The 14,030-nt window shown below is 50.4% G+C and overlaps 6 protein-coding genes across 6 annotated transcripts; 4 read left to right on the top strand and 2 right to left on the bottom strand.

Annotated features, from left to right (window-relative positions):
• Positions 1-114: 114 nt before the first annotated feature.
• On the bottom strand, positions 115-1,246 carry BDW74DRAFT_150856 (ribosomal eL24 family protein). Its single transcript, XM_073724083.1, has 2 exons — positions 1,029-1,246; positions 115-957 (listed from the first exon to the last, which is right to left on the bottom strand). The coding sequence occupies exons 1-2, from the start codon at positions 1,031-1,033 to the stop codon at positions 393-395; spliced, it is 570 nt and encodes a 189-aa protein (XP_073585358.1). The 5' UTR covers positions 1,034-1,246; the 3' UTR covers positions 115-392.
• On the top strand, positions 1,247-2,049 carry pam18 (putative mitochondrial DnaJ chaperone (Tim14)). Its single transcript, XM_073724082.1, has 4 exons — positions 1,247-1,352; positions 1,406-1,479; positions 1,532-1,585; positions 1,641-2,049. The coding sequence occupies exons 1-4, from the start codon at positions 1,302-1,304 to the stop codon at positions 1,777-1,779; spliced, it is 318 nt and encodes a 105-aa protein (XP_073585357.1). The 5' UTR covers positions 1,247-1,301; the 3' UTR covers positions 1,780-2,049.
• A 1,020-nt stretch (positions 2,050-3,069) lies between these two features.
• atrR (transcription factor atrR) lies at positions 3,070-6,067 on the top strand (the record flags this gene model as incomplete). The annotated part of the gene is made up of 7 exons (XM_073728765.1): positions 3,070-3,276; positions 3,344-3,471; positions 3,531-3,907; positions 3,959-4,455; positions 4,512-4,687; positions 4,735-5,298; positions 5,356-6,067. 7 exons carry the CDS (start codon positions 3,070-3,072, stop codon positions 6,065-6,067), a joined length of 2,661 nt encoding a protein of 886 aa, XP_073585356.1.
• Positions 6,068-6,714: 647 nt separating this feature from the next.
• BDW74DRAFT_150845 (ATP-dependent metallopeptidase FtsH/Yme1/Tma family protein) lies at positions 6,715-9,937 on the top strand. The gene is made up of 2 exons (XM_073724081.1): positions 6,715-8,692; positions 8,748-9,937. Exons 1-2 carry the CDS (start codon positions 6,856-6,858, stop codon positions 9,512-9,514), a joined length of 2,604 nt encoding a protein of 867 aa, XP_073585355.1. The 5' UTR covers positions 6,715-6,855; the 3' UTR covers positions 9,515-9,937.
• Positions 9,938-10,065: 128 nt separating this feature from the next.
• On the bottom strand, positions 10,066-11,486 carry BDW74DRAFT_150843 (DUF1295 domain protein). Its single transcript, XM_073724080.1, has 2 exons — positions 10,943-11,486; positions 10,066-10,891 (listed from the first exon to the last, which is right to left on the bottom strand). The coding sequence occupies exons 1-2, from the start codon at positions 11,312-11,314 to the stop codon at positions 10,184-10,186; spliced, it is 1,080 nt and encodes a 359-aa protein (XP_073585354.1). The 5' UTR covers positions 11,315-11,486; the 3' UTR covers positions 10,066-10,183.
• Positions 11,487-11,567: 81 nt separating this feature from the next.
• BDW74DRAFT_190171 (DNA topoisomerase 3) lies at positions 11,568-13,948 on the top strand (the record flags this gene model as incomplete). Its single annotated transcript, XM_073732124.1, has 7 exons — positions 11,568-11,831; positions 11,878-12,078; positions 12,131-12,309; positions 12,361-12,530; positions 12,588-12,910; positions 12,967-13,103; positions 13,159-13,948. The coding sequence occupies exons 1-7, from the start codon at positions 11,742-11,744 to the stop codon at positions 13,946-13,948; spliced, it is 1,890 nt and encodes a 629-aa protein (XP_073585353.1). The 5' UTR covers positions 11,568-11,741.
• Between the last annotated feature and the right edge of the window lie 82 nt (positions 13,949-14,030).

Below are 14,030 nucleotides of genomic sequence, written 5' to 3'. Positions count from 1 at the left end.
TGGTACGGAGTATAGTTACCTAGGGAGTAGGGACCCAGAGGAAACACACGACTGATGGCAACAGGGTATGACAGCTTAACAGCCTTGGAAAGTGGTAGGTACTGTTAATTGGATGCCTCTGAGCAAAATCAATATCTACCAAAGGCCCTAGAAGCTCTAGACATAAATCTGAATGCTAGTCTACTCTATCTATTGTACGAAACCTTAAAATTTGCCTTGATCAGATATGCCGGTAAAGTCCTCTTTATTATGCCTTCAGTAAAGTAAACAGTGATATCCGCAAATGTGCATCATGAATCAGCTTTTGGGCAAAGGTCCAGGTACGAAACAAACCGAACTCCGTCGTAAAACCTCGAAACAAAAGAAAAGAATGCCAAATGCCCTCCCAGAATTTAGTCCACATCCATCTCGTCCTGCGTGGTTCCATCCACCAACACTCTGGTCTTCTTCTTTTGCCGGAGCCTCTCCTCGCCGTGCAGTCTGTTCGCAATCTGGGGACCCTCGGTAAGCGACCGCCCCTCCTCTCTCTCGCGGAGCTCCTTGCGGATAAGATGCTCGCCCTCCGCAACGACCTTCCTGTCCTCGACGCGCTTGCGCTCCCGCGCCTCCTTGCCCGCCAACCGGCGCTTCGTGAACGCCCGCTCGCGGCGCGCTCTGATCTCCTCCACCCGCTCCATAGCCTGGACAGTCGCCGCAACGAGGTTTCGGTCGTACTTGACGGGGACGTTTCGCTTCTTGGCGAACTGGGAGAGCACGAGCGACGAGTCGACGATCATTTCCTTGCCGCTGGCGGCGCGGCCGGCCTTGGTCCATTTCAGCTTGCGGGGTTGTCTCTTCAGCTTGAAGTTGGCGTGGCACTTTGAGCGGCAGAATCGGAACGCTTTCCCGTCCAGTCTAACCATCTGGATGCCCTTGGAGGGGTATACCGGACGAGAGCAGAAGTGGCATGTTTCGATTCTGTGCTGGATTAGTATGTGGGTTGAGGGTGGCTGGGTCTGGCCGTGTGGCATCGAGAGGGAAAAACTAACCTCATCTTGGCGGCCTTTTATCTCGAATTTCGAGAAAAGGGTTCCGGTATGATAAAAGAGTGGTATGGTTGTTATCAGAAAATCGGGGAGAAATTCATATCGACAACAGAAGTTTTGAAATTCTGCCGGCGCTAAGCCCCATCGGGCCTCGGGCGGCGTTCCGAGTTTTTATCTCGACGGCCGCTTCTTCTCCCAACGTCACTTCAAGATAGGTCCGCCTGAATACTCGTTGTACTTGATTCCCACTCCTACAGCTTCACTTGATTTACTGAGATGTCGTCCGCTGTCGTTCTTGGACTGGGTGTTGCTACGGCCGCCTTCTTGGTATGTCCGATACTGCGCGCATTCTCCGCTCGTCGGTACTAATCATCTGCTAGGGCCGCGCTGGTTTGGTCGCCTACCGCCGCTCCAAGGGAGGTGTGAATGCTATGGGCAAGGCTTTTTACAAGGGGTGCGTTGGACAATCCCGGGGAGACGCATACGGTTCGCTAATGTTACTGCAGAGGATTCGAACCCCGAATGAACCGTCGCGAGGCCTCGCTGATTCTCGAACTTCCGTACGCTCTCCCACACGTCAAAACATACACCGGATTAGTACTGATGGATGGATAGGGAACGCACCCTTAACAAGGATAAGGTCCGCAAGAAGCACCGTCAACTCATGCTGCTCAACCACCCCGATCGTGGCGGTAGCCCTTATCTCGCAACGAAGATCAACGAGGCCAAGGAATTTCTCGACAAGCATACTTGAGTTCATCCTAGCAATTGGATGATGCTTCGTATAGGTGGCTGCAGTTTCGGATGGATGATCGGTTGCGAATTTGGTACGGACGAGTTGATTTGGGCCAGATCATCCTCCGTGTATAAGATACTGTTTTTGGGTGCATAGCGTGGCGTTGGCTGGATTCCGAGGATAGAGTGCATATAGTATTACCTCATCCTTATGGAGATTTATATTGTATATATTGGTGAATCGCCGCTCCTGAATGATAATCTCACGTGTTTCAAGGATATTGGAGGACTCTGTACGGAGTACATGCAGAGCCGATAGAACAAGTCACGCTTGCTGCAGGTGTGGCTGACGTTATATTCGAGATCGCCCGCACGGAGTTAAAACATACCGAAGCACGGAGAAGTAGTGAGTCAACCTGCCGAATCTTGGTCACAAGCCACGGCTGGAGCCTGAAGTTGAACTCTAGATTAATCGCTCGGGCTCAAGAGCGAATACGAAAACGACGTGCGGCTGTGCCTGTCAATGCCCGCCAAGCCACGGGAGAAGTAGAGCGGAAGGTTGCGGACCCGACCGAGGTCGCTGTCTTCAACGTCGGACTGTCGGCAGTTTCGGACGCCGCTTATTCAGTTCGTACATCGTTTAGTGTGCCTCCATCCAGAATCGTTGACTCCGAGATGTGCACACTAAGGAGCTTGGCCTCCCGGCGTTAAGGAGTAGTTTACCTTGATGCTCCGACAAAGGCAGCACAGTTACGTTTGCCTGATTTTCTTAGCTCCGCCGATTCGTCCGTTGAACTTGTACGTAACATATCCAGCTGGTGTCAAGATAACAGATTGCTACTCTTTCCTTTCTGTATTCTATGGCCTCAGGAATCATCTTCCACACCTGTCTTCTCTACTGTCTTAAACTCTCGGTGGTTGAGTTGTGGTTGCCACGTGCCTGAGAGAGGCCCGGTACTGTAAGCCCGCATTTTCTGTACCCCCATGTCATCATCCACTTTTCGCCTCCCCCAATGCTGACTTGCTCACTCACCCCAGTCACTCCTTTGACGGCGGCCGTGACATACCAACCCAAAAAAGCAAAGAAAGCCACGAGGACTCCAGTCAGACGAAAACCCGGCATCACCGAGCCTCCCGCTTACCTTGAATGGACCCCGCATCCGACTTTTACGTTGCTCCAAGAACTGCCTTACCCGCTGACACTATCTTAACTCCACCCTTTCACGCATCGGGCGGTGCGACTGTGCTTTCAACGCCCCCCCTCAGCTCGAAAAAGCACTTGGTAATCAAAAACGTGCACTGAAATAAGATGGACGGAATGGGGGACGGTCCGGGCCCGAACGGCATGGGCTACGATATGCCCATGCTCATGAACCAGCAAACTCCCATCTTTGGCGCATATGGCTCCGAGGGTTCTCCGGTCACCGCTGCGCTTCCGAATGCTTCTTTCCACGATGAAGCATCAATGGGCTTGGGAGATGACTCCAACGACGCCAAGAGAAGACGCATTGCGAGGGTAAGTAGTTTCCCGCATCATACGCGGTTACGCGACGGACTTCATTATCTGATTGTCCTCCCCGTAGGCCTGTGATATGTGCCGGAAGAAGAAGATCAAATGCGACGGCAAGATGCCAAAATGCTCTCACTGCATCAATTACAAAACAGACTGTGTGTTTACCCAGGTCGAGAAGAAGCGCAATCCGCCCAAGGGGTACGTTCTTGTTGCCCATACCTCGAAGCGTTCAATTGCTTATCGTATTCTTGTTGCAGCGCCAAATATATCGAAGGACTTGAGAACCGGCTAGGAAGAATGGAGTCCCTGCTTCGCCTCTCCGGTTTACTCTCCGAAGATGATGGGAAGACAGATCTTGGAACCCTAGAGAAACGACTCGCCGACAGATCTCTTTCCAATGGTGGTTATAATGCTACCAATAGCCCGACAAGATTTAACATGCCATTCAATGGGCAACCGTCTCAGCCTACCAGCATATCACGGCATTCAACGCCAAGGATGGACTCGCACTCTAGCCCACGTACAGCGGCCACATCCCCCGACTCGCAGAAAGAGTCTGAGAACGAAGTGGAAGGATTGTCGGACATGATGTGCTCCCTAGTGACGAACAATTGCGGCGAAACGCGGTATATTGGTAAGTGGTTGTCAGGCTGAAGTTTCAAAGTAGGGCTGACCGGTATCGAAGGTTCGTCGTCAGGGTTCTCGATATTTTCGCCCAAGGGTATCCAATGGGTAAATGAGAAGACAGGTGACACATCTTTCCAGGACATGATTTCGTCAGCATACATCGACGATAATAAATGGATGTACTGGAAACCGGAGATTTTCAGCGACATCTTCGCTCGCCGCGTCTTTAAACCATTGCCTCCGAAGGAGGAGGCTTTGTCGCTTTTCCGAGACTTCTTCGATAACTTCAATTGCATGTTTCCCCTTTTCCACGAACCAACCTTCATGCATCTGGTTGAGAAACAATATTCTCGAGACCCATACGAGGGCTCCGGCTGGTGGGCTAGTATTAATGTGGTGCTTGCCATCTCGCATCGCCTACGTGTAATGAGCAACCTCGTTCCTCAAGAAGAAGACAAGAAAGCTTGGCTCTACTTGAAAAATGCCATGGGCGTCTTAACGGAGCTGACGATGCGAAATACGGATTTGCTGAGTGTACAAGCTCTTCTAGGCATGGTTGGTCTCACATTCTTCTTCCCTCCGCAGTATGTAGATCTAACCCGCCCTTGCAGTCACTATTCCTACAGGGAACCCCTAACCCGCAGCCGTCATTCTTCCTAGTCGCTGCAGCTATCAGATTGTCCCACAGCATCGGCCTGCATAAACGTGGGTCTGGCTTTGGGCTGAACCCTGTAGAAGCAGAGCAGAGGAAGAGGGTCTTCTGGATTGCATATATGCTGGATAAAGAGTACGTTTTTTCCTCGCAAAACTTCTTAACTTTCTGACCCTTTATAGCATTTGCCTTCGGTCTGGACGCCCTCCTGTTCAAGACGACGATGACATGAACGTCGAGTTACCCAGTGAAGACCCTCCGGACAACATAGGAAACGTGCCGCTGTTTGACGGCAAAGGAAAGTTCAATATGTTTCGCACCCTGTGCCAGTTTTCGATCATCGAAAGCAAGGTATATAAGCGCCTCTATTCGGCTACTGCTTCTAAACAATCCGATGGCGCGCTCTTGAATACTATTGGCGAGCTCGATCGGGAGCTCGAGGAATGGAAGGATAATATACCCATTGATTTCAGGCCTGAACATGAGATAAAAGCAACACATACGCCGCTCATACTCCACGTTGTTGTGTTACATTTCGCTTATTACAACTGTTTGACAACAATTCACCGGATGTCTGTTCACCATGGTTATTGGACAAGCCGTCTGTCCAATTACGCAATTCAAGGCTTGAATGCCCGGCCCTTGAACCCGAGAGTGTTTTTGTCGGCGGTTCTATGCGTGACCGCCGCCAGAGCCTCCATCAACCTGATCAAGTATATCCCGCAAGGTGATTTTGCTTGTGTCTGGTGAGTCCCTGTATCTATTGAACTTTGCAAGCAAATGCCCTAACAATCAATGATTAGGTTGATATTGTACTATCCGGTCTCAGCATTGGTGACATTGTTCGCCAACATCCTCCAGAATCCGAGTGATGCGCGGGCTCGCTCGGATGTCAAGCTAATGAACGTGGTTGTCAATTTCCTTTCCACACTCGTCTCCGACGAGTCAAACGGGAGCATCAAGCGCATGCTTGGTGTATGCGGCGAGTTCGAGAGAATTGCGCAGGTCGTTCTCGATAAAGCCGAGAGAGATGCTCATTCAAAGAAGAAGCGGAAGGCTGGGCCAGACGAACCCAGGCATCCACCACAGGAAGCAAGTGTGCCTCCTACGAAAACAAACGCAGCTCAGACACAACCCCCCACAATGCCATTTTCCCCGTCACAGTACGGTGTTCAGTCGCAGGATAGTGACCCTAAGTTTTCAAGTGGGGCGACGGCTTTTACATCCAGCCAGACAATGCCTGGAACCAGTGGCATTGCCGACATGCCAGGTGGCATACCTACCATGCATAGGGTTGGTCAGGATTTTGCGGAGATGCTCAGCCCTAATACATTGGATGGTCTGAATTTCGGCGGCCAACCCCCTTTGACGTCTACTGGCGACGTTCCCATTGCACCACCATTCCAACAGCCGTTTGTCCCACAAGATCTATGGCAGATGCCGATGACGATAGAATGGGATTGGGCGGATATGTCAACGAACTTTCCTGTCTTCGAATCAGGCCCGAACCACTAGTGTTTATGATGACACGAAGCCATAATTCGCCTGTCTTTCGACCGGTTGTCTTTATTTGCAGTACCGCGGATACAGGTGCAAAGGGGTAATGGTCTAGGTATCTCCATTTGTTCGATATTTTTCCATTATCATTGTTGATTGGCGAGGAGTAAGGAAAGGCGTTTCTTGGGTTTGGAAATTGGGATCATGCATATGGTGCACTTTGTACAAAGTAATGAGATTATATGACACTCCTCCCTCTACAGTTTGGGAAAGAATAGGAAACTGGGTATTAGATATACATGGCAATAATATCCGCTCCACTTTTGACCCCGGCAGTCCATGTTTTGCTCAGTGAATGAAAGAGCAAGCTAATGCTAAAATAAATTAATTGATTTCCTCGTGGAGGCAACTGTACAAGCATGTAGGCCGACTGTAAACTTTATAGCGCCAGTTACCCCATGGCAGGGCCGATTAAAGCTGCCACTGGAAATCCAAGTAATAGTTCTGTAGACGTTCTCGTCTCGAAGAACGATGACGGCACCATCTCGATCCCCTTCCTCGGGATTCCGAATGTGGATGACTCAGCACACGGCGAGGAAAAACCAAGTCCGGTCCAGCCTCCCGGAGGCGAACAACAGCAGATAGCTTCGTAGAGGAACCCAAGTTCAAACGATTGACACGTTTCCACGCCCGATCCGCCTCTCGAGGGCTTACATGGCTTCCTGTGCCAATTTATAAACTTTACATTTTCCTTTCCGCTCCATCCACCCCTCACATCCCAGCCTCTGGGCTCACCTTCCTCGACCATGGCCAGCTTACTCCGACGGCCAGGCAATCTCGCTCAATACTCGAGGAGAGCCGCAGACCGCATCTTCCGCGCCGGACCATTACACACGCGGGTTTCACAGTCGAAATTAGCATCCTTGGACACAGCGCGTCGCGTGCGATCATTTGCTTCGTACCGTGACGTTGGCCCGAAGCCTCAGAAGAGAACACCGCCCCCAGCAGCAAATAACGGCAAAGAAAGCAATGGCGGTAATCCGGAACCCTCTAAAGGATCTGAAACCCCTCAAGATCCTCAACCTCCTCAAGGACCTGAGCCCTCTCAGAAGCCGGAGTCGAAGTTAACCGCCGAGGAGGAGACCGAAATCGACAAATTCATCGAACATATGAGGAACTATGTACCCAGTTCACATCATAAGCAGCTGGATACCTTGAAGCAGATCTCTCAGCAAAATGGCATTACCATGGAGATTCGGGAATTCATTGATAAGTATATCAAAACAGGGAAGGAGCCGTCCATGCTAGACTACATGCGGATTACACAACATGTGAAAAATTTGACTGAGGGGCCTGATAATCAAGAAACCGGGAAGAAGGATGGGCAGGCGCAGAGTGGACAGAATGGACAGAAGCAACGGGGCCAGGGTCCGCAGATTGATGAAACCAAAATCGACCCTGCCACAATCATCATCACCCTTATCATTGGCTTTTACATCTACGGCAGTATTTTCCCCGGTGATACTCGCAAGGATATTACGTGGGAGGAGTTCAGGAACAAATACCTTGACAAGGGACTTGTGGAGAAGTTAGTTGTCAGCAACAGAAACAGGGTCCGTATTGAGTTGAACCGTGAAGCGGTTGCTCGGATGTACCCCGATTCACCCGCCGCTCAGCCATCGTTCTATTACTTCTTCACTGTCGGATCCGTTGAAAGTTTCGAGCGCAAGCTCGACCAAGCTCAATACGAGCTCGGGATCCCTAGTTCCGAGCGCATCCCCGTTTCCTACGTTGACGAGATCTCTTGGGGGACCGCTCTGCTGTCATTTGGCCCTACAATACTCTTCATAGGCGGTATTTACTATCTCACGAAGCGTGCCGGAAACGCTGGAGCTAATAGAAATGGCCTATTCGGTATTGGCAAGAGCCGAGCCAAGCGCTTCAACCAAGAAACGGATGTCAAAGTCAAGTTTACTGATGTTGCTGGAATGGACGAAGCCAAGGTCGAGATCATGGAGTTTGTTAGCTTTCTCAAGAGCCCGGAAAGGTTCCAGAAGCTTGGTGCTAAGATCCCGCGCGGTGCGATCCTCTCGGGACCTCCCGGTACGGGTAAGACACTGCTCGCCAAGGCCACCGCTGGTGAATCCGGGGTGCCTTTCTTCAGTGTCAGCGGCTCTGAATTTGTGGAGATGTTCGTCGGTGTTGGTCCTTCTCGTGTCCGAGACCTCTTCGCCACTGCGCGCCAAAACACGCCTTGTATCATCTTTATTGATGAGATTGATGCTATCGGTAAAAAAAGAGCTAGCGGAAAAACTAGCGGCGGAAACGATGAGCGGGAAAGCACATTGAACCAGATCCTTACTGAGATGGATGGTTTCAACACTAGTGACCAGGTGGTTGTTTTGGCCGGTACCAACAGACCCGATATTCTTGACAGCGCTCTCATGCGTCCTGGACGTTTCGATCGGCATATTGGGATAGATCGACCTACCATGGAAGGTCGTAAGCAGATCTTCCGTGTTTACCTAAAGAAGATTGTTACCAAGGAGGACATGGACTACTTGACGGGCAGACTGTCTGCCCTAACTCCCGGCTTTGCTGGTGCTGATATTGCAAACTGTGTCAACGAAGCTGCGTTGGTTGGTATGTATCCCAGTTTGTTCATATTATATAGTGCAGCTTACTGACTTATTTACAGCCGCCCGTGAGAACGCGGAGACCGTGACCATGTCGCATTTCGAGCGGGCTATTGAGCGTGTTATCGGTGGTCTGGAAAAGAAATCTCTTGTGCTTTCACCGGAGGAGAAGCGCACAGTTGCCTATCATGAAGCCGGTCACGCCATCTGCGGATGGTATTTCCGCTGGGCAGATCCGTTGCTAAAGGTTTCCATTATCCCCCGTGGCCAAGGGGCGCTTGGATATGCCCAATACTTGCCCGCCAATGGTGATACCTACCTTTTGACCACCAGACAAATGCTTGACCGGATGGCAATGACCTTGGGAGGCCGCGTCAGCGAGGAACTGCATTTCGATACGGTCACCAGCGGAGCTAGCGACGACTTCAAGAAGGTCACCGGCCTGGCCACAGCTATGGTTACGAAGTTTGGCATGTCCCCCACGCTGAAGCACATCTATTACGAGGAGGACCCGCAAGCACAGTTCCACAAGCCGTTCTCCGAAGAGACAGCCAAGGAGATTGACGTCGAAGTCCGCCGCATCGTCAGCGAAGCATACAAGCAATGTCGCGATCTTCTTACAGCGAAGAAGAAGGAAGTGGGCATTGTGGCCGAAGAACTTCTGGCCAAAGAAGTCCTCAGCCGTGATGACTTGGTCCGCCTGCTTGGTCCTCGCGAGTGGCCAGAATCTGCAGAATTCGCCAAATACTTCGACAACAGAAATGGACAGACCATCGCACCGCCTGAGCCTGAAGCCGACGGAAAAGCCAAGAGGGTATTACCGCCGTGATAGACCTGGAGCAAAAGAAAAGATTCTTGATAAATGATTGATTGATCATTTCTATTTTCAGCTGCTCTATATCTATCTCTCTTCCTTGGGATCCTGTATTTATAACATTTTCTTTATTTACTCCCCTCATGTTCCTTTTTTTCTCTCATCTCCTTACCTCTATACCTATCTCTGTCCTCACTTTCTCGCCGTTACCAAGTCACCCGACAACCTTGTTGGTAGCTTCTCTCACAACCCATCCGATCTCCCTCGTCCTGTACTTCTGCCTCTCAAGCGTCGGCTCTAGTGTACAATAGTAGGTAGTCACATGATAAATTTCTTCTATAGATTAGTGTGCACTTCTACTGTGAGGAAACGATGTATTTTGGTGGCAGCTAGTAGAATTATGTACTTGTTAAAAACTAAGATGGGGCGTACAATGCCGGCTGTGTCCGTCCTCGAAGCGAAAAGAAGTAGCCAAAAGACCGATACCTCCAGAAACACACTATGAAGCTAACGCATAGTCAACGTTTACTGCATTCCCGCGGCCCCCCAAAAAAAAAAAAAAAAAAAAAAAAGATAAACGAAAAATGGGACAAATAGAGCGCCACCCGTGACAAAGAAGTGAAGCTAGCATTTCCAACCGGGGAAATCTAAATGGTTGAGTGATAGACCCAACATTCAGCGCATTTACTCCTCCTTCTTTTCCTGCACAGCCTTCTTTTTGTTCTTCTTGGCCTTGTAGCGAGGCGCAATAGACGGACGAGGAATGAACCTTCCAACGCGGGCTTGGTATTCCTTGTACTCGGGGTACTTGCCGGCGCTGATTTTCTCAGTGAGACGGACGCTTCCCTGGAAAATGGCCATGAGACCAATGACGCCCAGAGCCGTCCACTGGACGTAATGCTCAGTTCGGTAGGCGTTCCACAGGTAAAGAGTGAGCCAGATGGCCTGCTCGGCGGTAAAGTTGGGGTGGCGGGAGAGCGACCAAAGTCCACTGACAACGAAGCCGCGCTCCAGGTCTTCGGGATCGTACTGGTCCCTGAGGTTGGATGGGATGCGGGCGGAAGTGTTGTATTCGTGCTTGGCGTTCTGGAACTTCCATTGCTGCTGGTCGGCGAAGAACTCGATGATGATGAAGACAAAAGCGACGCGGGAGAAGATTAGGTCGGCGAGTTCGAACGATTCGCCGCCGGGGAGACGCGCGAGGAGGAGGAAGTTGTAGGTTGGGGTGGTGAGGAGAAGAAGCAGGAGCGGTTGAATCACGTTGATGAAAGTGATGCTGAAGAGGAAGAAGACAAAGCGGTTGTTGACGCGGGAGCGCACGATGGTCCAGCGGTAGTCTTCTGAGCCGATGCTGTATCCGCCCCTACGCCAGTAGTTGAAGGTCAAGCGCACCTAGATCAATTAGGGTTAGTTGAGTTGGATAGAGGGGAAAGGGAAACATACAGTCCAGATAAGGGAAATAGCGGCGATCGTATCTAAGTTGAGAGTGCGGAGACCGGAAAGACGTGCCCAGATAGCGAAGTGGACATTGAACACCGAGGGTAGGATAGACCAGAAGCGATCGACCTGGGAGTAGTTGCGGTTGATCTCGGAGAAGATGATGAATAGGACGGAACTGAAGAGCGTAAAGGCAAGCGCGCTTGCAAAGGGGTTGGTCGAGAGGTAGATATCTTTGAGAGCGTTCACATCCTTTGCTGCAATTGCGGGCTGAAGGCGTTCCGGGAGCGCAACGACTTGCGACAGGAAAGGTCGCACAGCATGGTTGAACGAAACACAGTCTGCAAGAGACTTGACCTCGGGGAGTGGCAGCGTCATTCTTGTTGAAGATGGAGCAAGAACAAGCGTAGAGGGTAGGTAGATGGTTCAGAGAGAAGTAAAGCTTGTATTCCACATGGGAAGAGAGAGATATATATAGTTTTAGCTCAGAAGTTCAGGAGATCAGACCGTTGTACTAGATGCAGAGTGAAGAGAAAATGGAATAGTGAAAGCACAACAAACAAGGTCAAGACTCAAGATCCAGCAATTCATTAAATTGTCACTAAGAGCTCAGGCGGGGGCGCTAGTCCAGATCAGGAAGTAAGCTGCGAAAGTGCTCGAGGTCTCGTGACCGCGTCGTTTTCGCGTTTCTACAGATCAGTCAAGTCCAAGTCTACAACCCCCGACTCAACCAAACATGCAGCAGATATGATTCTCAGGTCAGGAGCATTTAGTCTCTGTAGTACTACTTGTCTGACAAATCGTCATGGCGGGCACCAAAGTCTTGTGTGTGGCTGAAAAGCCTGCAATCGCGAAGGCTGTCGCGCAGCATCTAGGTGGAGGTCAGGTGCAGACTGTAAGTAAAGAAACTAGAATATGATATATGGACTAAGACTGGGTAGAGGGCCATTACCGGAAACCCATATGTGAAGAATTACACATTCGATTTCAATTTTGGGGGTCAATTGGGCAACAGCTCTGTCACCATGACCAGTGTTCTAGGGCACTTGACGAGCCTGGAATTCGAGCGCCAGTACAATGGTTGGACCTCTTGTCCACCAGCGACTCTGTTTGAAGCCCCTGTCAAAGTCGATGTGGCCGATGTACGTGAGATCGAGTTCTGATTGTCAGTGATGGAGATTGACCTCGAAACAGGATAAAAAGGCAATTGCAAACAACATCCTCAAACAAGCGCGGCAACATCAGTACCTAGTCATTTGGACTGACTGTGATCGAGAAGGGGAGCATATTGGCACAGAAGTGCGCGACCAGGCAAAGGCGGGCAACAACAGGATTATCGTCAAACGAGCCAAGTTCAACAATACCGAGAGAGTGTAGGTACGACTCAGTCCACTGCTCTATAAGCTTTGCTAATGCAGTGGAAGCCACGTTTTGAATGCGGCGAGGTCCCTCATTGAGCTTGATGAGCGTCAAGCGAATGCAGTAGCGGCGAGGATAGAGCTCGACTTGAGGATAGGTGCTGCATTCACCCGCCTACTTACTCTTCAATTACAGAACCTCCATGCTACCTTAGCCCAGAAGGTTATTAGTTATGGTATGCCGCGTTCCTACTCTGAAGTGGCAACCCTAACTGACACCTCTTCTGGATAAGGGTCTTGCCAGTTTCCCACCCTCGGATTTGTGGTTGATAGATATCTAAGAGTGAAACGATTCAAGCCAGAGACGTTCTGGGGAATCAAAGTTACACACGCTCGGGACGACATTAAGGTGAACTTTCTCTGGAAGCGAGTACATCTTTTCGACAGAGCCGCTGTGACTATGATACTGGAACGCTGCCTAATGGCCAAGAAGGCCAAGGTGATCAAGGTCAATCAGAAACCGACAAGCAAATGGAGACCTTTACCACTGACCACAGTGGACTTGCAAATGATGGGAACAAAATATTTGCGCATGGAAAGTGCAAAAGTCATGAAGGTAAAATGCGTCAGAATAGAAAGGCCTGTGTCCAGCCCGTTACTCACAAATATTAGATTGCAGAGAGTCTCTATACTAGAGGTTTCATTAGCTATCCGCGAACAGAAACTGATCAGTTTGATAAAGGAATTGACCTGAAGAAACTCATTGAGAAACAATTACCAGACCAGAACTGGGGGCAGTACGCTCAAGGGTTAGTGAGACTCACCGTTCGCATCCGGCTGCCACTGATCGTTCGCATGGTTTAGGCTCCTCGACGGTAATTTCAGGACCCCTCGAGCTGGACGGCACAATGACCAAGCACATCCGCCTATACACCCCGTCTGCTGGGTTAACCGCACCGCACTAACCGCGGACGAGCATAAAGTATACGAGTTCGTGGCCCGACGGTTCCTCGCCTGTTGCTCTGATGATGCCAAGGGCCAATCAACTGATGTCGAGATCCAATACGGAGACGAAGAGTTTCACGCTAAAGGATTGCTCGTACTGGATAGGAATTATCTCGACGTTTATGTTTATGACAAGTGGGAAAGCACTCAGCAACTGCCCAACTACCGGGTCGGTGAGCTATTCGAGCCCACCGAAGCCAACATGTTCGATGGAAAGACTTCGCCTCCGAATTACTTGACAGAACCAGAGCTCATCGGACTAATGGATGCTAACGGAATCGGCACTGACGCTACTATGGCCGAACATATCGAGAAGATCAAGAACCGTGAATATATTGCCGTGCACAAACGAGGAACCGGTCGAAGCGCAGTAAGCTTGCTCATTCCCACTCGGTTGGGGATTGCCTTGATACTAGGCTACGACGATGTCTTCGCTGGTATGCCAGACAGCCCGTCCCTAAGCAAGCCCTTTCTGCGAAAGCAGATGGAGCTGGAAATGAGGGACGTTTGCGCTGGCACTAGGTTACGGACACATATCGTCCAGCAAAATCTGGACATGTACCGCGAGTTATTCATCCACACTCAGATGCGGATGAACATGCTAAAGGCTGCGTTTCAGAAGTACATCGTTGAAGAGGAGGATGTATAAGCTCTACCGCACTCCCTCTCCTTCGACCCAGCGAAACATCTTTACGAACGACCGAGCCAGATGCCTGGTAGAGGTCCCATTT

The sequence above is a fragment of the Aspergillus multicolor genome (assembly GCF_047715735.1).
Source record: "Aspergillus multicolor strain CBS 133.54 unplaced genomic scaffold BDW74scaffold_8, whole genome shotgun sequence".
Taxonomy (NCBI): Eukaryota; Fungi; Ascomycota; class Eurotiomycetes; order Eurotiales; family Aspergillaceae; genus Aspergillus; species Aspergillus multicolor.
The sequence above is the reverse complement of the archived record's forward strand: the minus strand, read 5'-3'. Positions and strand labels throughout refer to the sequence as shown.